General features: G+C 44.1%; 2 protein-coding genes across 9 annotated transcripts in view; one reads left to right on the top strand and one right to left on the bottom strand.

The window, feature by feature from the left end:
* NUMB (NUMB endocytic adaptor protein) overlaps window positions 1-3234 on the top strand; it is a 63295-nt gene extending 60061 nt beyond the window's left edge. For all 6 annotated transcript variants that reach the window (XM_082240103.1, XM_082240106.1, XM_082240107.1 and 3 more), the window contains one exon: window positions 1233-3234. In XM_082240103.1, coding sequence (XP_082096229.1) covers window positions 1233-1942 — 710 coding nt within the window. In that variant the 3' untranslated portion in view covers window positions 1943-3234. The remainder of the gene's footprint in view (window positions 1-1232) is intronic.
* Window positions 3235-7805: 4571 nt separating this feature from the next.
* The window catches only part of PAPLN (papilin, proteoglycan like sulfated glycoprotein), a 62741-nt gene continuing 47630 nt past the window's right edge, over window positions 7806-22916 (bottom strand). For all 3 annotated transcript variants that reach the window (XM_082239377.1, XM_082239376.1, XM_082239375.1), the window contains 10 exons: window positions 21890-22019; window positions 19379-20045; window positions 18278-18415; window positions 17371-17495; window positions 16102-16243; window positions 14796-14933; window positions 13022-13149; window positions 10354-10462; window positions 9892-10067; window positions 7806-8341 (listed from right to left, as the gene is read on the bottom strand). In XM_082239377.1, coding sequence (XP_082095503.1) covers window positions 8193-8341; window positions 9892-10067; window positions 10354-10462; window positions 13022-13149; window positions 14796-14933; window positions 16102-16243; window positions 17371-17495; window positions 18278-18415; window positions 19379-20045; window positions 21890-22019 — 1902 coding nt within the window. In that variant the 3' untranslated portion in view covers window positions 7806-8192. The remainder of the gene's footprint in view (window positions 8342-9891; window positions 10068-10353; window positions 10463-13021; window positions 13150-14795; window positions 14934-16101; window positions 16244-17370; window positions 17496-18277; window positions 18416-19378; window positions 20046-21889; window positions 22020-22916) is intronic.

Genomic DNA, 22916 nt, shown 5'->3' on the forward strand with positions numbered 1-22916 from the left:
GTTAACAGACTGAATTGCGTAGAAAGCGTAAGCAAGGAGTATAAGTGAAGGAAGGGAAAGAACGAAAGCAACAAGCTGTCAGTAAGTACAGTTTCAAACTATCATGCCAGTTTTGCAAATGATGAATTCCGAGTCATAGAGTTTATTTATTTAGCAGTCAGTACAGATATCACACACTCAGGCTTGTAATTGGCGATTGGGCCATTGCACATCATGTTTGGCAATCTCCCTGATTCCAAAGTGGGGTGCATAAATTCCCCAGTGCCTGCTTGGAATGCCATGTACTATACCCTCCTTCCCTTATTAGCATTTCATTTGGCCCAGGGCGGGTGGGGATCCTATAGTCTGCAGGCCAATCTTGGCCCTCTAGATCCACAATGCTGTTTTGGGCAGGTCATACCCCACCCATACCTGATAGCATGTGGGTAAAAGCAGGGCTTGACCAAAGCCATGTTATTGATCGCCCAAAGTACCTGACAACTAGCTGTGCAGAGCCGAGACCCAGCATTGAGCATCAATCATCTGTGTGATTATTCTGAGTCAAGCATATCAGAGTGCTGCCTGCAGCGCAGGTGCACCCAAACTCAGTGGTAAGCAGGTTCATTCCTTCTATTCGAGGAAGGGGTATCCCAGTTAGTGCTGGACTCAAGAGAGCAATTGGGTGCTCTTTGCAGCAGTTTCTCCCATCTGTAATTTGACTGGTGGAAGGGGCAACCCACCTGTCAATTGTGATGCCATGTGACTGACAGGATAGCCCCCCCCCCACCTTTCAAAATTGGCCTATTTCTAAGTTCTGGCTCCTGGAGCCAATAAAATAAATCATAGCCCCTGGCCTAGGGACTGGCAATCTGGTACATTCCTGTAGTCCAGTTACCACGGCTTGCACTTTTCCTTTACTGAGCTTTAGAATGAGGAGCTATTCTACTGAAACTGAATGGGTGTAAATATTTTCTACTTTGAAAGTGGGACTGGATGTTGTAAAGTCTGTCTTTGGGCATAACTCCAGTATGAACAAGTGCAAGTTCACATTTGTCTGATTAATCAAACCTGCTATATTAGTTTTAGTGATCTCAACTGCTGTTATGAAACTGACCAGTCTGATCCAATTATGGTTGGAAACTGGAACTTCTTCAAGGTCTCTGTTAGATACATTATCAAGCAGCAGTGATTAGAAACAGGATGAAGCGTATCCCTTGCTGAGATCTTACCCTAACTTCTGTTTTCCTTCATAGGTTCCGAGTGGAGTACCAACTCAGGAGCTGCCTCACCGAATCTGTTCCAGGCGAACCACAGACGTACTCCCTCCGAGGCAGACCGTTGGTTGGAAGAGGTGTCCAAAACTGTCCGGTCCCAGCAGCCGCAGCCGCAGCCACCTCCAGCTCCCCAGCCTCTCCTCCAGCCTCCTGTGGCTTCTCAAGCGGCCCCAGCTTTTCCAGGCGGCACCTTCATTGCATCTCAGCCTGTGCCTGTCGGTGTGGTCCAGCCCATGCAACCAGCATTTATCCCGGCTCAGCCATACGCTGTCGCAAATGGAATGCCCTATTCTGCCCCAAGTGTGCCGGTGGTTGGAATCACCCCTTCCCAGATGGTAGCAAACGTGTTTGGCACGGCAAGCCACACTCAAGGATCCCACTCTCACCAGTCGCCTAGTCTTATAAAGCAGCAAACATTCCCCCAGTACGAAACTAACAGCGCTACTGCCAGTCCTTTTTTCAAACCTCCTCCCCAGCAGCTCAACGGGTCGGCTGCTTTCAACGGTGTGGACGCTGCCAAATGGCCCACAGAGGACAAGCATGTACTGCCGCCTGCAGCTGCCCAGCAGGTTGATCCATTTGAAGCGCAATGGGCGGCGCTGGAAAGCAAATCGAAGCAGCGCACCAACCCGTCTCCGACTAACCCTTTCTCGAGCGAATTGCAGAAGACCTTTGAGATTGAACTTTAAGCAGTCCCGTGGCTTTGTGCTTAAGTCTGTATGTATGTGTGTTGGAATTGGACTGGGTGGAAGGGGGATACAAGGGGGCAGAGGGACGAGTGAGCAGCATATACGCCATTGCTGGTGTCCCCATGGAATCAGTGGGCATACAGAGAGGGAACAATTGGGGTGGGGTGGGGGGAGACGCTTCAAGCCCCAACCACACAACTATTGGGAAATCTAGGAAATGTCCCTGGGCCGCTTGCGTTCCTGCTTGGGAGCTTCAATGGCAAAGGAAACCTCAAAAGGGCTGAAGAAGGGAAATGAGCCCTGAAGCCCTTTCCTCGCACAGAACTTCAGAAGACCTCATAAGATGAGAAGCAAATTAGTCGCCACTATCTCCAGGAGGTATCTGTCTACCTTCCTGTGAGCGAGCCATTCCTCTGCGCAGGGGGGAAAGAGGGAGGAGCAGCCAGGGGGATACAAGCTCAGCTGGGGAATGGGAAGAAATGAGAGCTGCTTGGCATATGCCGTCTGTGGAAAAGGATGAGCTTCCATTTTGAGTAACACAATAATTATTATATATAAAATAAAGCCAAAATCTTTATTTTTATGCATTTTAGATTATTTTAAATAGTTCTAGGTAATAAAAGCGGAATGAGTTGTAAGTAATCTTGCCAAAGGTATAAAAGGGGGTTGGATGTAAAATTGTACATAAGATTGATTTATCACTGATTCTTACGGTCAGTAATATGAGAGTAGAATGGGGAGCAGAGTTATTAGCTTGTTCTTGTCCTATCATTGTAAGTAGCATATTGCAACAACAATCATGAATCATGACCAATTAAAAAAAAAAAATCACAGTAGAGTAGTATTAAGAGCAGTATTGTCTTGGTTTAAAAACAATGGGTAAATTCTATCTTTTTTTAAAAAGAATTCAAACTAGATCATATTGGAGTACATATAGGTTTTTTCATATACTGCTGCAGTTTCCTTGTCTTGAATCTGTTTTAACACTACTGTGGTAAGTTGACTGTAATCATATCTACAATCAGGTCTACTTAGGAACCCATTTTATGTGCATTGAATAGAATTTAGATTTTATTTTTTATTTTTTTAAAAAAGCTTTTTCCCACTGTTCTATGTGAAAGCTTGTGGCTAGACTGCAGCTATTCCATATTCGTCCTTCAGGAAATCATGAAAATCCATCTCATTTTTAATTTTACTCGTAAAACTTGGCCTTACAAGCAAACGTAAGTTATATATTTGTACTGATTTATAATCTGCTTTAACAGAAATAAATGTTGGTAGTAGATAATGTGGCTTTTTGAGCAGGTTTCCTTGTCCTTTTCCTGCAGTGTCTGTACTTCCTTGAATTTGAATTCATCTGGCGCATGCCTGATGTAGCAGGCTGCCACTTCCATTCGCATTTCCATATGAAATTGATTACTTTAAAACTAGAACTTAGACAATTGAACACTTGGTTTGTTCTTTCTTTATTTGGAGTTCCTGAATGCTGCGAGCAGAGTCACTAGGTTTCTGTGCGTTGCGTTTGAGAAATATGGTTCTTTATGTACCTGCTTCTGATCCCAAACTATATGGCAATCTCTTTTTTTGTTTAGTGGTTGTTACCACACTCTACTCAGAGGTAACCCTGGAGAGCATTCTGTGCTTCCTATGCATCTTTATCATTCATATTCCTGTCATTCCAGAACTGATCCCTTTGCAGGGATAGAGCTGTTTGTTGCTGCAGCATGAAAATGATTTGGCATGGTCTGTGATAACGGGCATCATCCATAATTCAGGACTCTGCCTGACTACACAATTGTCACTAGAAAACAGTTGATGATTAGCCTATTTTGACTTTGCAAGATTCAGTAAAAAAGTAAGAAAAAGCATGAGTCCCTATACTAAAATATAACTGCATCAAATGTAAATACATGCTTGGTTATGAGAATTTGGAATAGACCCTATTGCTCCTATGTACAAATCCATCCCGCCTCTTTCTCTTATTCTAGTCATGAGTTCTGAAAGTATAAACACACTCTTAACAAAGCTGCCACCAACTACACAATCTGTTGTTAACCATAGAACTTTTGCACAAAGCCTCAAGTAATAAGGCAAGGATTTCCATAAGGTGCTTTTGCAAGTTTGCACAGTAAATAGGCAGTTGCTAACTGTACATGAATTTGGACGCAACTCCTCAGCATTTTAGGAACACATTCCAAAAAGCGATTCCCTCAGCTATATATGCTACCCAGCTGTTAAAATCAAACGTTGGCATACTCCTTCAGCATTTTAAAAAATCATAGCAAAACTACACGTTCTGCCATTTCAGGAACCTGTGTCATCATTTTATAAAGCATTAATACAGAGCTGACTCCATTTCCTTGCTGTGAGAAGCCAGAGCTGGAATGCCCCCCATGTTTTTAAAGCTGCAAATACAGGGTGGCTGTGCATCTGTATCAAGATTACCATCCACTGTGGTGCAGATGGAGCATTGTGCTGCTAAATCCCAGATTGTGTCTTTCCGGAGAATTGTATTTTCATTGTTTCAGATCTATAAAATTCCTGTGAATTACATAGGATTCTTTTTTCAATTTTAGATTGGATAAATATATAATTCCTTGCCTGGTTTTTATATGGTAAATCTTTTGAGTGTGCCTTCCCTCTTCCACAGGAAACAAATTCTGAATACAAACCGTTTCAAGGAAATCTAAACTATCATATCCTTGCTGCATTGAAAATATGCAAGCACCGAGTTCGCTTGCACTTTCGTTTTCAAGTTGGGGGGAAAAAACTTGTGACATAATTGTTCCCATAGCACTCAGCTGTTCAGTGGCAGGCAATATGCATTGATCATATAGTTTCTGTCATCTAAACATTGCCTGTGTTGTAGATGCTGCTTTTTTAGAGGAGCGATAGATCCATGTTCTCAACAGTCTTAAGTGAAGCTGTTCCCATTGGGTAGTCAGATGATGCTGAGAACAAAGGCTGACTTATGAACACTAATCTCTGGGATAAAATGCCAATGCATTTTTCTTTCACTCTTCTACAGTGGCTGATTTTTAACTGTTCATAGCCCTGAAGCTCACAACAGTTTGGTTCTTTTATATCTGCCTTCAGCTATTTGAAAGCTGAAAAATAGTGCGACCTGAAAAAATGCAGGTTGCAGTGTGGAGCACTCCTGCCCGGTACAGGCTTCAATTGTAAACCTATTTACCTGGGAGTAAGAACTCAGTGGGAAATGCTTCTTAGAGATGTATAGGACTGTGCTGTCAGGTATGTTGCACTCTAGGTTACTCAAGTCTAGTATTCATTCTCTTGCACATCCCCACACATTCTGCTCTATTAGCATTCCATGATTGCAGAATATGCTCGGTCCACACTGGGCTGTCTGGGTGGGTTTTCTCCCTTTAGGGTTTTTCTTAAAAGACTTTTGTTCTTTTGCATAGTTCTCCTGAACAAGTTTCACCTCTTTTGCATGGGTGGTAGGTAGCAGTTTGGCTACACAAATGCACTTGCAGAATTGTGATTGCTGATAATATGTTAGTGTGTGTGGTGGAAATGATCTCAATTGGTGTATCCTTTCATGGATGCTGCTCATTCCAGTATTTCTGAAATTAAATATCTGGGTGTTTTGGAAAGAGAAGTTACCCATATAGTTAATCTATCCCCAAGCCCAGTATGGTGTCAGTTGTCACACTAAATGCTTGTTGTATTCAAATGCTGTTGTATTAAGAAAACCTATCAGTAGATCTGGGAGCTGCTTCATTAGTTTTCCTGCAAAACTGCTCCATTGAGTGACATATGGAGTTATGGTTTGTGGCTAGAGTTGGGTTTTCCTATAAACATGGAAGAGTCTATTGACCCTTTTATGTGTGGGTAGTTTTGCGCATAATTCTTTCCATCCTAAGGTCTTGAAAGAGCATAGTTCTGGTGCTTGGCTGTGTGGGATCTCCATGTAAGCAGGCTTTAAGGCAGATGTTATTGCAGTTGTTAATACAGGGATCCTGGAACTGTGATTTACCGTGTGCATTCATGTGCTTTGCAAATGGGAAAATGCAGGCCATTTCAAGAGCAAGTGGTGAAAGCATGAAAGCATTGGATGAGGGAAAGTTGACATTTTATCAGCCAAGATGCTGTTATGCTTTAGACTATAGAAGATAGAATGTGAAAGTTGTTCATGCTGAGTGTCCCCATAAACTGTGTTACAATTTGCATGTGGGTAACTCCTCGGTAGAAAACTTTACTGAAGGCTGCCCTCCGGGGTCAGCATGAACAAGGAGGGATATGACAGCTCCATAAACCCAACAAGGCTGCCTTTTTCTCCTTTTAAGTTCAGTACAGCTTTAGCAGAGCACAGGAGCAGTCTTAAGCTGGAAGCCATTCATGTAGCCTGCCATAGCATAGAATAGTGGTTCCCAAATTGTGGTCTGCAGACCACTGGTGGTCCACAAGCTTCATTCAGGTGGCCTGCAGTGTGTCTTTGGTTTAAGAGGAGAGGCGGCACATCTACCACAGTTAATATACTGATTTTTCATTGCATTCTTTTTATTTTATTTTATATTGCATTTTACTGTATGACAGAAGTCAAATTGTAATACAATAAAATACAATAAGCAGGAAATAAAATTTAAAAATCAATATACAATGAAAAATCATACCGCATCTAGCTTGGTGTATTGCAATTGCTACAGCAGGCAGAAAAATCATAAAATGAGCCATCAAGAAACTAAGTGGTTCTTGGACGTGGAGAGTTTGGGAACCATAGGCCTTGAATTTATTCCAGGACTTTTGCACTATAGGCCACTGTGCTTGTTTGCAAACTACTGAAATAACACAAAATCAGACTAACGAATCAGGTGTCCCTAAAGGTTAGCTAAGAGGACTATTGGGTGGTAAATCATGGCTTTACCTTATAAGTACATCTGGTAGTAGTGGGTTGAACTGAATGTCAATGTAGAAAAGTATACATGCGCTTCCTGTTAAAGGCTTTGGAAAGGAAATTGATGTATATTGTTACTATTAAAGTTCAACTTGTAGGCATAATTTTCCCTCTGATTAAGAACTATTATGCTTCTTACCATTCCTTCCACATGACATGTAGACTTTTTACTTTTGGGTTCTCAAAACAACTAAGTGACTTGCACAGATTACTGGGATACGGAACGTACAGGGTTTCCCCCCCCCCCTTCTGCCCGTGGTTTGGGATCCCATCCTTGTTTACATAATTTGTTTATACTGCAGTAGCAATTTCTAGAGATCAATAAAGTTGATTGCTTTGTGGCCTGGACGTAAAAGCTTCCCTTACCCAACATGACCTTTCTTGGCATCAGTGGTTATCCTTATATGTTACACATTCACATTGTGATCTGAGAGTAATTTTTCTGAGAAGAAACAGAGCCCTGGCTAGCTACACATAGGAGATATCCCGTATACTCTGGCACTGATACGCATGAAGAATCCCAGAACTTCACAACAGACCCTTAACGTTGTTCTTTGGGAGACTTGGGAGTACAACCCTGTTCATATTTACTTGGAATTAAATCCCCACCCCCCACCCCGTGATCAGAGGGGCTTATTCCCAGGAAAATGGCTACAGAATTGCAGCCTTATTTTCTCATGGGTATCGGAAGTGCAAGACCCAATCCAAATTCCTATAGTTCTTCATTTCAGCAACTCCCTTGCAGCTCTAATACAGTACTAAGCATTGTTTGCATGCTGCCAAGGCCTCTTCATTACAGCTGTCTGTATCTGTAGTGAAGCAAATCCACTTGGTCCAATTGCGACTCTTGAAAGTTGGAAAGGGTTGAGTGATTGTAGGACACTTGTGATAACCATATGGGAAAGACTGACAGTCAACCTGCCAACTTTCCACAGACATGTGAGCTCAGTGGCTTTCTGTAATTTATTTTTGTGTTTTAGTCTACTTTAAAGGTGAGTGCTGCTTGTTATCATTAATCAGCCTGAAGGAACCTTTCTTCCTTGCTTTTTGACTCTTGTCCATATTGCTTGTTAAACTATGTTAGAAAAACAGTCCCTTGTTATTTCATTGAATGGGTAGGTCAGTCAGCTGTTAGACAATCAGTGTTTGTGTTGCAAAACACCACAGAAAGCTTAAGAAAGGTAGAAATTTGGCTATTGCTACCTATTTCCACTTCCCAGTGTGTGTAAGTGTGTGCTTGAGTAAACAAATATGGGATTTCTCAAGCAATCAGGACTGTAGGTCATAAACTTCCTTCTTCTAGAGCAGGACCACATTAGGGGAAAATGAGGTTCAGCCCTGGTGGTGAGAACAGCTGGCACAGCAGAAGCTAGAGTAATACTCATTATTGCAGAGTTGAGCCTGTATAATCAGGTCACAGTTGGCAAGGTGTGGTTGGTCAACACATTCCCTGCTTGGGTCCAAAGGGAGGCGTGCAGGTACTGCAGGAGAAGGAAGAGAGAAGAGGACTTGAACACAGTTTGTTTCATACAATCATCTTTAAGACTACAGAAGAATTTACTTCCTGCACTATAGGCTAGAGTACATTCTGTGTTCTGCACCTTGAACAAATGTGATAAGAATCCATAGCTTAGGAGATATTCAAAGGCAGAAATGAGCAATAAGCTCTGTTTGATCTCCTATGTTCTTAGCAGTTGCCATTTTTAGTAAGAAACTATCCCCTAGGCCAGAGATTTCCAAACTTTTCATGTTGGTGACACACTTTTTAGGCATGCATCATTTTGCGACACAGTAATTCAGTTTTACTATCAAACCGGAGGTTAAACTAATACTTTTCCAGCCCCGGGAAGAGCACAGGGAATGTTCATGTGACACCTACACACTGCAGCCGACACACTAATGTGTCCTGACACACAGTTTGGAAAGCTGTGGTATGTGCGCGGTTCAGTCTGAGAATCACCAAGCAGTTGTTAACTACTATAAGGGCAGGTTGAAATTAGTCCAGCCCTTAGCTTTTAATAACTGAAACTGAATGAACTTGATCTCGTATTTTTTCCTCCACTTCTATACAAGCAACATTTTGTTTCATTTTCAAAAGAAGGTTTAGCAATTTTAGTGGTATATTGTGGTAATCAACTAAGTTTTACTCAAGCCCATTGCATTATGTAAAATGTAAAACCCCTATAGCACTAAAATTGCTGAACCTAAGGAGATGCTTCCATTTGCTACTCTGGGTGTTCTCCCAACACCACCTTTGGAGCCAAGTTTAGGGGTGCACCTGGGGGGTGGGGAGAAGGCCATTGAGCTAGTGGAAGCCTTTGTGCAGGGTTTCCACTGGGGGGAAACTATGGGCATGATTCAGCAAATGAGTCCCATTTAACACAGTGGTTTGGGATTAGGCAGATCTATAGTTCGTCACGTACAAGCTCATTTGTTAATGTACAAACAACATTTTTCTCCAGCTACTAAACATGTTTACTGTCCTATTTGACCCAAACCCCAAGAAATATAGTTATACTTTAGTTCCTACTTTATAAAGAAGTAGAACAAGGTAGTCATTACCTACTGGTCCTATTCCCCGCCGCCAATGGGAATGCAGCATAATTCACTTCCTACTGGTGCCGTTGTGTGCATTGTGAATGCTCATGCTGGTCTAAGGTCAAAAGCTTCAGGGCATTAAGGATAAGAGTGTTATCTCTTACTTTGGCCTCCTAGCAAGTGGTATGGCACAGGGCTACTGCTACTGAACATGAAAATTCAGTTTCAGCCATACTAGTTATTGCTTAACGTAAAGCAGAGAAATAGTGGTAAAACCAATCAGGGCAGTTGTGTTTAAAGGAGAAAATTAAACAGGACAGGCATCTGAAATGTAAATTAAGAACCCCACAAGGCTGCTCCAAAGGGAACCCGATCCTACTGGGAGATGCATTTACCTGAGGCCTAAGAGAGTGGCTAGCATGTGCTCATAGTGTTCAGAATGGAACTCTACAATTGTGGAGGCTTAGCTGGAAAGCCTGTAGAGCATACATACCTTCTGGCCTCTTCCGGATAAGTTTCAGCTCTGTACTAGCACTGACAGAATTACTGCCACTGTAGGCATTGCAGGTGTAGGACCCCTCGTCACCCGTCTGCACATTATTTATGAATAGGCTTCCATCTTGGGATGTCTGGACATGATGGCCATCGGCTCTCACCGGAACTCCATTCCTGAGCGGAAAGAAATGCCTTCATTTTGCACTTTGAAAGAGAGAGGCCTCTGACCTACTGCAGACCCCAGTGGAAGAAACACAGGCAGGCACACAAGTGTTTTAACAAGCCTACATGAACAGAGACCACATTCTCAGCAGCTGAGTTGGGATTGAAGACTAAAGTAAACCTGGATTCACCATTGCTGTGGTAATGCAAGTTTTTGCTTGCCCATTCATGCCTCACTGGAATTGAAGGGGAAAGGAAGGGAAGGTAAATTCTGCAGCTCAGTTTTTCCTTTTTTTACCTTGACCATCTTATGTTCACATTGTTGCCTGTCACAACACATTGAAGCTGAGCAGTCTCCCCCTCTGACACAGAGAGGCTGGGCAGCAGGCCAGTGATTCTCAGCTCCCCTGAGGAGGAAAAGGGTATTGTCAATCCCAGGAAGAGTCCACGCAGGGGGCCAAGCCAATTCCTTCAGGAACGGTGCTGTGAATGCCGAGCTCTGAATACCCAGCGCTGACTAACTACCCAAAGCTCTGCTGCTTGCATGAACTTGGCCTCTCGAGCTGGACACTAGCCTACTGTAAAGTGTGGGAAAGGAATCTCAGCGCCATTTTCCACAACAGGATCCTTTGTCCAGAAACCTTATGATGTAACCATCAACCTATAGTTAAAATGCCTCTTTCTTCAAGGCTCTTCTTTAGCAGCAAAAATATGAACTCTGGTCTTAGCAACAACTTTGTTCAGTCACAGGAGTACTTGTTCCCAGAGTTCCATAGAGTTGAAGATTTAAACTAGTTTGAAAGTTGAAACTGCCAAAACTGCCCTAGTCTCCACCCCACAAAAAAAACCCTTATGAATTTTGTGTGGTCTTCTAGCCTCCCATCTAATTTGAGAGACCTTAACTCATTAAACCAGGAGGGCTGCTTTTGCACTGTAATTAACTGGCTTATGTAGAGTCAGACCACAGGCCTACCTAGCTCACTCTTGTCTACGCCAGGAGCTGCTAACCTCCTTTTGGCCCATGGACACATTCAAAATATACTGTGGGCACCATCCCCTCCGCTTGCTTTTTTTCTTCACCCCACCCCAGCAGTCAGTGTCCCCACCCTTCACAGATGAAAAACAATAAAAGGTGCTCTCTTGCTCTTGGAGTTACGGGTAAAGTAGAATGGATTGAATGTGTATGATTGTACAGTGGTACCTTGGTTTACAACCATAATCCGTTCCAGAGGTCCGGTTGTAAACCAAAACAGATTGTAATCCAAGGCACGCTTTCGCCAATGGGGCCTCCAAAAATGGGTTGTAAAAAAAAAAAAAGGTTGTAATTCAAAAAGGGGACCCACACTTCCAGGTTTGATGTGGCTGTAATCCAAAACAGTTGCAAACCAAGGTACCATTGTACATGGGGTCCCTTCAAAATACATTGAATTACAGGTTACCCCTGTAAGCTTTATAGTAAACCTTGCACATCTGGTGAATTCCATTACTACAAAAACGTTGATCTAAGGCATGGATCCTCTTGGTTTTTACAGAGTGTGACAATAGAACCTGCACATCTGTGTACACACGTGACTAATGATTTGGTTGTGGTTTGAGAGGATCTCTTACAAAAATTATGAGGCTCTATGTTTTTGTACCATGGCCTTACTGGAAAGTCAATGGAGGTAGATATGATCTGTGACCTGATGGTGGGAAATAATGCAAATTGGAGAGGATCTGTTTTGCTGGATTCAACTTGAGTGTTTGTGCATGTGTCTGTCTGTCTCCACCCTATTTTGTCCCCCCAGCTGCTCTGATTTCCTCCTCCTGGATTGCTCCCTTTTCTTTCCTATCTTCTTGGTCACTCTGTCTTCTGTTCAGCTACTCAGGTGCTGATCCAGTTCCTTGAAAAGGCTGTGGAATTGAAAGAGGAAGTGGGAAAGAACATTGCTCTTTCAACTTCCTTTTTCAGCTCTATGCCATTTCCAATGGTGGCAGTGGAAGAGAAAGGTAATCCCCTTCACCATCTCAATATGAAAGGGTTAGTGAGCAGGGGAAATGATCAGAGGCTTTGTGGGCACCAGGGGAAGTCTTGAAGAGGGCCACATTGCTGACCTCGGGTCTACGCTAACCAGCAGCAGCTCTCCAGGGTTTCTGATGGAAATCTGTTCCAGCCTTAGATGCAGGGACAGAGCCTGGGACCTTTTTACATGCAAAAGCATGAGCTCTAACTTGGTGCTACTAATGATGAAGCTAAATTTGGGCACCTCCAGTGTGTCAGTATTGTGTGGGAGTGATTCAGTTGCACGCCAGAACTTTAGCTTTGTGCACTTAAAGTGGTTTAAAGAGCTCCGTTGCCCTAGCAAAACAATTTTTATTTTTAACCTTTTGCAGCTTGGAAAGTGATGGGGAAAGGCCTTGAAAAGTGTGATATGAATGAATTACTGATGGGAATGTGTGTGCAACACCCCACAAGCAAAACAGAATGAATGTTTATTGTCATATAACCGCCCTGCAAACAAATTGGAACAAATGGTCCATGAAGGCTGGATATAATCAAACCTTATTTGTGCAAGCAAATCAGGATGAATGCTCATCTGGAGGGGCCCACATGGCCTCATCATCATTAGCACCAAGTACTAATAAACATGTTGCTGGCTGCTTGAAACAGAACTGTCTGAGGCTGCTTTGTGTGAGTGGCTCAGTTTGGGGTTGGTTTTTTAAAAACACATGACTGCAACTCCCTCTCATTTTCAAACTATTTCAGATAACCTAAATACGAAGGAACCCATTGTTTGAAACACACAAATATCTCCCACTCCAGATTGGTTGTAGGTGCGCATTGGCTCTCAGCATTGTTCGTTGGCCTGATGCTTGGTTTAACAGCAGCAGCACAAATTGAGCATTTCCATTTACCTCCTGTGCAAGTTCACCCGAGTCCCCCCTTAATATCAAAGCAAGATCTATCTTCCTTCGCTTTTTAGTACCTCTAGGTATGATCTGGACTCTTCGCTGATCCTGATCCCGGCCATTGGAAGCAATGCAGGTAAAGAAGCCAGCATCTTCAGAGGCAAGGCGACTGATAACTAAGGCACCGTCAGACTGCTGTCTGTGCCTGGAAAGCAAGAGATGAATAGCGACTATGAGTCTTAATGAGAAGGAATTTATTTGCATCTAACTCAATGACTTATTTGAGAGAGGTTACATTGCTCAAAGCATAGTCTGAATGCAGGTACCCTTACTGTGCCTCCACATCTCTCTCTCAAAACTTGTTTACGACCTCTGAGGATCAGCTGTCAAGCCTGTCTGACTGCTGCAAAGTGAACAACAACCAAAGAGCAGTAGTCTCTCTTCAAGCTCATCCTTTTGAATTCAAGCTTGTACAGTGCAGGTGGGCTTCACCCCTTTTATCTGTACAACCAGGAACCAGGCAGAGGGTCTTCTCAGTAGTGACACCCTCCCTGTGGAATGCCCTCCCTTTAGCCAGATGTCAAGGAGATAAAGAATTACATCTGAAGGCAGCCCTCTATTGGGAAGTTTTTAATGTTTGCTGTTTTACTATGTTTTTGTGTGTGCTGTAAGCCGCACAGGGTGGCTGGGGAAACCCAGCCAGTTGGGCGGGGTACAAGTAATAAAATTATTATTATTAAAATAACAATTACTTTTGCTGTCAACTACTATGTAATGACTTTGAAGAATTTTAAGTCCTTGGTTGTCACAAGAACCAATTTTGGTTAAGTGGTCACAACAGTTTTGTCACATTATTTCAGTGAATTTGGCAATGAACTGGATGAACCAGAATAAGGACCGAGTAAGTCACTAAATGTGGGGTAAGCAGATCAGGTATGTACCATGTAAGGGCAGCCTTCTTGATGGAGGTGACCTCTACTTCCCCAACCTCCACCATAAGGCTATGCAAAGACCATCTTGCCCTGAAGGGAGGGGAATTCCCTGCCATCTAGTTCCCAGAGTTACAGCTGAGGTGGCCTCCCCGCAACCAGGAGCGAATGAAGGCGTTGTGACACCTGGGGTGGGGCATCACTACGTAGGGTGCATGGGCAGCGGTGCTACGTGCAACGCATGCGCCGTACATAGCGCTGCCACACATGCACTGTACATAGCAGTTTGCCACCACCCAGTGCCATACGGACGGTGCCGGGATACTCTGCTCGCAGCTGCAGCCACGAAGGGAGGATCCTCTACATGTGGCTGCAGCCGCAAGCAGAGTGCCTTCTTGTCACCTCCCCAGACATGGCACCCAGGGAGCACCGCCCCCCATTGGAACACCACTGCCCCCAACACTGCCCCCAGGCTACCTAAGGACCCACCTTGCCCTCAGGACAGGAGAGAACTAGCTTTCAGAAATTTTGAAAGGAGTCACAGGCTGAAGGGAAAATAGTAGGTAGCTACAAAATGGGAGTTGTAATTAAGACTTTGGGTGGGGAAACAGAAAGAGAAGGGGGTTGCTCAGATAAGGTTTTGCTAAAATGAAAAATGAGGATGGAGAATGACCTGGGGGGTTGGCATCAAGAGAAATGGGGTCTGCCCTCAGATGAATGTGAAAAGCTATAATGTCACAAAGAGTGCCTACAACAGTGAAAATGTACGTTTAGCAGAGGATGTGCCTTTAAAAACAGTAAAATTGTAACAAATGCTTGTCCTTAATTAACAACGTAGCCCTGTTGGTCAGAGTGGTATGAGCTGTGTACCCCTGGCATTGAAAGAATATGGGAAAGTAGAAACACATTAGTTGTAGCTTACCTTGGAGAGGAGATGGGCTGTCCGTCTTTCTGCCACTCAATGGTTACAGAAGGCAAAGCCTCTACACGGCAAGGCAATCTGACTCGCTCCCCGATATTGGCATCAACAATTGAGGGTTCATTCTTATACATTTTTAACCTGGAAAACAAATTTACAAGGTGTCAAAGAAATAGCAGTGTTCCAGCTCTATATTTTGAATCTGTGTAATGTAATCAGAACCTTTCTCTTGATTTTTCCTGTGAACGGCACCTGTGCAAACACACACACACACACACTTAGTATGCAGCGGCTCCTCATCTTGATTTGAGCATGAATGGATTACTGCAGAGGCTGCACTAAAGACAGAAGCTGCAAACCAACTAGGCGAGTGCTTTACAAAATGCAGGCTTGTATAAACACATCTTCCTTAAGTACTCTCTTGGCTGCAAGCCTAGAGAAATGCCTTTAGCCACAAGAATCCACAGTAACAGAATGTTCTTTTCAGTGCCATCCCTGTAGCCCCAGCCTGCCTGGTTCTGTATCTTGATTTCTACAAAGGGCTGGAGGAATTTCAGTGGAATATTACTGTTGCACCATGTAGCTATTTGAGGATCTTCACTAGCCACTCCTATCACTCCAAAGATAAAGAACCCCAATGCTTACCAGAAAAGTACCAAGAGGTCAACTTATTCCCATTCCCCTCCCATGCTAGACACTCCCAACTGCTTGAACTATCAGCCGGCTAGAGAGAGAAAGTGGGAACTGCGTGAGTTAGGAGGGCAGTTTTATTTTGGTAAACTGCTTTGAGAAAGCAATGTGTCCTGAAGGGGCAGGTTAGAAATTCATCAAGTAAATAATAGCCTGCCGAGAACCACTCCTTTTGTTCTGGGAGGTGCAGACAGCAGCAACTGGCAAGAACTGCCACCATCCACCCATATGACTCAGGATGGACTGACTGCAACTACGACTACGGCCATTATGGAAACAGTGGTCTAAGGCCTCTTCAACCACCACCACAACTGACAGGAGATTGGGACTGGCATAAGTTCTGGGCCAAGTCTTGCTTGTGGGGAAAGAGCAGGAGACCTGGAATGTTAACACTTGTAAAAAATTATGGGATGGACTTCTAAACATGACGGCAACAAGCTGTCCCCACCTCCCAAGGAGGCTGCTGTGAATATTCCTGAGATGAGTTGCAATATAGCTGTGATTTCATACCCTGAAGCTTCTCAAAATAGTTCTCTTGCCTGCCCACAGTGCTTAAGGGCCACAGCCTGGTTTGACACACTGTGGAGAACAGAGGTATAATATTTCCTGTTAGCTTTACCTGTATGTTGTCTGAGGAAGGTTGACAGGAGAGTCATGTGACTGCCCAGTACTAAGTCCTGAAACAAATGCTCTGTGCTGGTGATTTTGACCATGGATCAGCTGATTCCCCGCCCTCTGTGAAACATCAGATCCAGGGATTTCTAGGGGGAGAGAATTCTGAATAAGATTGCCCTGTGCCATAAGATTGCACAAAAAAATCAGCAGCTGACTTCACATATCAGAACCAACTATCTATCTGCTCACTTCCTTTAAAACAGCCATGGGAAACCTGTTGTTTACCTGTTTGTTTCTCACCCCAGTGCTAATTGTAAAAGTATGCTTTCCCCTGCCAGCAGGAACAGTTTAGGAGGGGAGCCCACTATAAAACGGTAACCTAATCCGGAGTATGTGTATTGCTCGCAATCCCTAGCAGACAATTTTGCCTGGAGTGAAATGCCCTTCATGCAAGGTCCAGTAACTCAGCATGCTCTGTGCAAAACACTACCCAACTGGGCCCTTGAATGTACAAAGACCCCCCCCCCTCATTTATGAGGCCAGAGTTTAAATGTGCCCTGGCTCAGGCAACAGCCCAATTCCTACTAGAAATTGAAAAGTGTAGCTCCTCCCAACATGGCTTAATTAGAGGTGGATGGGAAGGAAAATCAGAGACCTTGCTTACAAAATACATTGCAAAATTATGATAGAGCAGAACTCCCTCAAAGACCTACCACCACAGAGAAGACAGGGCTAGAATAGAAAAGATGTTGCTCATTCAATCGACAGAAGATCGAGAGATGCTAGTGAAGTTGTAGATGGATGTTGATAAAGTTGTAGACAGGGTGCTGGCGTTTTGCACCTGTTTCGCCCTGGCAGTCCAAGTAATAAAGAGGCCGCTGTTTGCCCCCAATGGGGCCCTTTTACTGGGGCTTGCAGGTAGCACACTCCCAAGGTAGTTTTCCGAGCTTCTTTAGTGGTCTAATCTCAAAGCCTTGATATGTGTATTGATATTCAATTTCATAGAGAATACTATTTATTGGCTTAAGCTTAAGAGACTGATTTGCTGGCATCACAGGGTTTTATTAAACTAACTTTTACTCAGAGTAGATCCATTAAAATTAATAGGCCTAAGTTGCCTGTGGCCATTCATTTCAGGAGATACAAGCCATAGCATTTTTATTATAGCAAACAGATTATTATTACAAAGTTGGCATTTTCCTTATGCCTGGCTGTTTCGATTGAGAAAATGGACAAAGGTAGCTCAAGTATTAAAACAGAAACAACGCATCACCTTTGATCCTCAGAACAATCTTCCTGTGCTCCACCCTCCCATTCGAAATTTTGCACATGTAGGTCCCAGCATCCTCAGCTCTGAGCTGGCTGATCACCAAGGAACTGTCAGACTGGTAGGTATGCCTGCAGGAGGAGAAATGAGAGCATTTGACATAGATTGCAGACGAGCTATAAAGCAGCAGCAAATCCTGTTGGCACCCAATGCCTGTTAACAGTAACTTTTTATTTATTTCTCTACTGGGGCAGTGCCTGGTGGAATCTTAAACGATGTGGTGGACTTCTGATCAGTTTTTCTAGTAGTTGAGTAGGTGGGGCCCAGTGAATAATGCAAGAAAATGCACACACATGGGGAGGGGGTGCTTCATTTTCATGTCATGCAGAAGAGCCACAGAAGTCCACTTTGTTCAGTACGTAATTTTTTGCACTGAGCTGTCTGATATCAGTCAATAATCTTTAATACTAACAGTAATCTCAGTTCTCTGAATGCTGCTGGTCCTTTTCTAACAAACTCGGCACTATTCACACACACAAGAGGGGAGGAGCAGCAGGCTTGAGGGAGCCCCAAAGTTTAAAGAAGTACAAAGGAATCTTTAGAAAAATCCTGTGTGGAGCAGGGCAGGGTGTGGAATATAAAGCCAAGGCAGTGAGCAGTGGCTGGTGTGTGCGTCAGAATGGAGTGCAGTGGCTGGAATCCCGAGCAGCACTCCACACTGCAATATTCTGTTGCAGGCCACATATACTATAGAGAGAGCTTCTACCGCTACTCATCGAAATTGCTGTGTCTAGGAATTCTAAAATATAAGACTCATGTCAAAGTCCTCCACTCACCCAAAAGCTTCTGTGGTGTTAATAGGTTTCAGTAGGGTGGGTTCCACCACAGGGGTAGGTGCCAGGGTCAAGCTCACCTGTCAGAGGACACTGGCCGCCCATCCTTCTGCCATTCAACTCTGGAGAAGCGGGAACTTCCTGCCTTACAGAGAAGACGGATGCTTTGTCCCAAGCCTGCCTCCACTGCTGAAGACTCCGAACCATCCAAGAAGACCCTGAAAGACATACTGTAGTTAGCCCAAAGTTCAAAGGCTGCTCTGAAAGCACAGGGTGGGAAATGCATAACTGCTGATAAAGAGAGAAAACACCTGATGCTTTTGCAAGGGCAATACTGTCTGGAGTAACTAATAATAGCATTTTACCTACCCCTGTGGATCCATGTTAGGTTGGAAGCAGTCTGCATGTTGCTAAAGCAAGGAAACAGTGGGAGAAGAGTCTTCTGCAGACTGAGGAGACAATGCAAACCGACTGGGGGAGAAAGTTAAACCTGCTGCATCACATGCATACCAGACCCAAAATTCATAAACACACACTTCTCTGGAAGACCAGTTCTTGATCTAGAACAATCTTTATCTAGATGAAGGGCCAAACCATGTTGTCACATCCAAATGCTATCTTTAGAACAGGGGTGGGGAGTCTTTAGCCCTCCAGATGTTGCTGTACTACAACTCCCAACAGCCACAGCAAGCCAAGGAAGGCAGGAGTTGAAGTTCAGCAACACTGGGAGGCAGCAAAGATTCTCCATTCCTGCCGTAGTGTTCAAGAGCTGGGGCCTTTTAGTTAACTGTCTTTTGTTATCCAAAAGGCCCCAGTAAGAGTTTGAAGTTACTCGCAGTAACAGATTTTAAAAGACCACGGCTGCCAGGCATTAGAATCCAGAACGAGTCAGGAGAGATACAGCTGACTACAAGTCTGTTAGCAGACACAACTCATTCACATCCCTGTGTGAAGTCAATGGTTGAGGTGTATAAAAATGAATGCATGGCCACTGTAAAATTTAAAAAGAAAATACTGGTACTGGGTAGCTCACATTTCCAGGGGGTGGAGGGGATTACTCCTGTGTCAGGCTTATATTGGAATCCTTTATGATAGGTTGTCTGTCCTCACCCTGCAGCAAAACAATCTCATGCTGCAGAAAACAACAACTAGCAGAGAAGCCTGCTATTGCAAAATATTACCTGTTTAGAGAATGAGGGAAGGAAGAGCTTGCTGAGGTTTGGCGCTCAAATCCATTCGCTACTGATCCATCTGCTGCAGATTCTCTCCTCCACCCTTCATGCTCACGGTGAGCCGTCTGACCATGCTCACGGTGAACCGTCTGCCGCCTCTCAGAGTGTCCAGAGACCACAGTTTCCCCTAAACCATGAAGGTGGTTTGCTGGATCCTTCCTTCTTTCCCCCATCCCTTGCTGAGACTCAGGCAGGCTATCTATAGTCATGGTCCTTCCCCAGCCTCTCTCCCCATGATGTAGCAATGAGTGAGTTTCTGAGCCAGTGTGAGAATGGAAAGCCCCACGTCCTCCTCCTCCTCCTCCTCCATGGCTATGACTCGTGGCTCCTCTTGCAGGCTGCTGTTGGTGCTGCTCCTCTGCAACTCCTCGCAGGTGAGAACTAGAGTGGATGTTAGGAACTGCAGCATGGTGGTGGTGTCCCACATCACTCCCACCCACTGATCTGTGGCAAGTTTTCATGCACTCCTCTTCAGAAGCGAAGTTGTTGTTGTTGCCGTGGCAGCCCCCATACCAGAACCGATTGCATTTCCCAACGTCATTTACAAAGTACCAGCGCGTAGTCCAATCTGTGCAGGGGCCATGGGCGCTGGGCAGCAGGCAACCGATAGGATAAGCTAATAGGAAATGTCAGGAGGGAAGCAGTTGTTATAGAATAAGCAGATACACAAATCTTCTTCTGACCACATCCACACTCAGGGCTCATCCACGCTTCTGTTTGTCCCATGCCTAGAAAGCATGGGTCTGAGTGATTTCCCCCTCTGCCCCACTCCTTTCCCATGGAAAACCCACTCTTTAGTGTTAAATCAGAACAAATGTCAATCTGGAGAAAACCCAAATTGCCATTTGCTCTGAATGAGCTTTAAAGAGCAGGTGCCCCGGGGCGGGGGGAAGCAGCAGGACAAGAGGAAGTGGGATAAGCACGAAGAGCAGGTTTTCCAGGGGCAAGTGGCAAAGTCATTTGGAGCCTAGAAAGCACAAGATAAGTGGGAAACTTCTCAGGCCCAAGCTTTCTTGGCATGGGACAAGCAGATGTGTTCACGAGCCCCAAATCACTCTTCGTCTGTAAGATGCTCAGTAAATAAACCCAGATGACAATATGGTATCAGGAACTTGAAGCCTGCTATCAACCCTTGCTCATTCACTACAGGTTGCTTAGGCACAGCAAAACTATTTTCTACTGTGTGATTTTGTTGTAGTCTTTTTCAAGAACTGTGTGTACAGCTAGCACAAGTAAACAATAAAGTCAGATGTGTACTAAAGCGCAGACCAGTCCAGGATAGACTGTGCAAAGAGTGCTGCCCTATTCATGGCACAAGGGCAACTGGAGAGTGTTTTCACTCTGGGTGGAGGCATCAGGTAAGAAGCAGTGGGATAACCACACACTCTCTCAGACTCGCCTACCCCTCACCACATACCATTCCCATCCTGTCACTACTGCCCAGGTCTCAACTGTTGGAAAATCATGCCAGCGTTCCTGGCACAAAGGATGCTATGGCAGTACAAAGCAGTCCCTGGAAGCTTAGATAAACGAGTCTGGGGTTGGAGGGGTCTCCTGTCACAGTATTCTGCCTCAGCACCTGAAAAAGCCTAGCAGGGGGCCAGGCGTTATGAGAGCAGGTGTAAAAAAAAAAGGCAGCAAACATCATTTAAGATCAGATATATTTTAAATTAAAAAAAAATCAGTACCATTTTCTAGAATTCTTTTGAGAAAGCTGGGACAGTTAATTTAAAATAATTTGCACTTAAAAGTTTGCATTATGGATTTGCCCTTAGAGGGGAGTCAGGATTCACGTTATCAGAGGCTCAGTTCTGTCTCTGTATCAAATGGCGCTGCTCACAAAACCAGGCATTGTGCTTCAAGGGTATGTGGGTGAGCACTTCTAGGTTGGGCCTATGCCCATCACAGCTTGCAGAAGCCAACCAGAAGTAGCCGACTGTGATAAACAATGCAGCTTTGAAAAAGACGGCAAGGTGCCAGGTGGCTTCAAGGCTGCAGTCGCTTGGTCCCTGCCCCTGTCCATGCTGTTTTCCTTTCTGGGAAACTGTGCTCGCCAGCCATTCATTCTTCAGGGTAGCTGAACAAGAATAATTCGATAACAGAAATGTGTTAAGTGATTCCTTCCTGTCAGGAACACTGAATGCAGAAGCCCCATAGAACGGAACTGAAATGGTACTCTGCTTATTTAATAGGCATTTCTTACAAAACCAACAGAAGTCAGAGACTGGGATCTTAAGGGTGAATTTCAGACCAATTCAAAATTCTGGCCAAGGGATTGCTATTATTATATTATTATTATTATTATTATTATTATTATTATTATTATTATTATTATTATTATTAATTGGATAATGGATTGTCTACATCCTTTTTCATGACACTGTAAGCTATAAAGTGTTTCTGTTCATGTTGGCAGAAAACAATGGGTAAACCATCTTTCAGAACTTAAGCATCGCTTACGTTGGCTGGGTCTATTGAGGCATCCATCCCCCTGAGGCCCAGAAGCAGAAGCAACGTTGTCATAGCAGCAACCATACGTAGAAACACGACACTCCTCCGCTGGCCTCTCCTGGGACAGAACTCGGCTCGCCTTGGACAAAGCCAGAAGTTACTGAGATGGTCTCATTACTGAGATGGTGTAAAAGATCTCATACCACAAAACCAAACCCATAAACAAATCCACAGGAGGAGATAAGACCAACCATCCCTTTTTAAACACCTGATGGGGCAACTTTGGCAGGTAATGAAGACATGCACCATAATGTTTCTCTTTGACTTGGGATAATTGCCACTAACAATTATAAGCAATATTGGGAGCAGGGGAATTGTTTCATAAGCTGTTCCAGTGACATGCTAAGGAAAAGAAAAATCTTTTTTCTTCTTCTTTTGCTTCAGGCTTGTAAAGTTGACCCCTTGCCTAGTGTGAACTAAATGGGGACCATCAGCTTAGACAATACAGGAAACCCAAGAGTCTGCCCACCTATGAATAAATTGGATGTTTCTCCAGATGGCCCGAGCAGCTGGGCAAAGCTCCCACCCACTTTGTTCTCAAAACACCCACCATCAGTATCCCTGGGAACTGAGCCCATGCACTTTGCTAAAAAATGCAGTAGATAATTAGGTGTTGCAAATGCAATCCTCAGCCACTGGAGAGGCTCCTACTACTGCTTGTGCTTAGCAAAGCAGCTGGGACAGGATCCAAGCATGATTGCCAGAGGCAGCTGCAGGCCCAGAAGTGGTTGAAGGAAAATAAGGAAGAAAGTAGATAGACAGATAGATCTATCTACTATCTATCTTGTATATATTGTGGTGTTTTGTGTTGATCTTGTTCTGTGAACCGCCCTGAGACTTCTGGGTATATGGCGGTATATAAATACAATAAAGAAGGAAGAAAGTAGAGGGGCCATGGCGTCAGAGCTAGGGCTAATGTCCAGGGTGCCAAAAAGCCAAAATACTGCTTGTGAGTCCAGAATGGACAATGGGATGC

This window comes from Podarcis vaucheri (genome assembly GCF_965113315.1).
Source record: "Podarcis vaucheri genome assembly, chromosome: 1".
In the NCBI taxonomy this organism is placed as follows: domain Eukaryota; kingdom Metazoa; phylum Chordata; class Lepidosauria; order Squamata; family Lacertidae; genus Podarcis; species Podarcis vaucheri.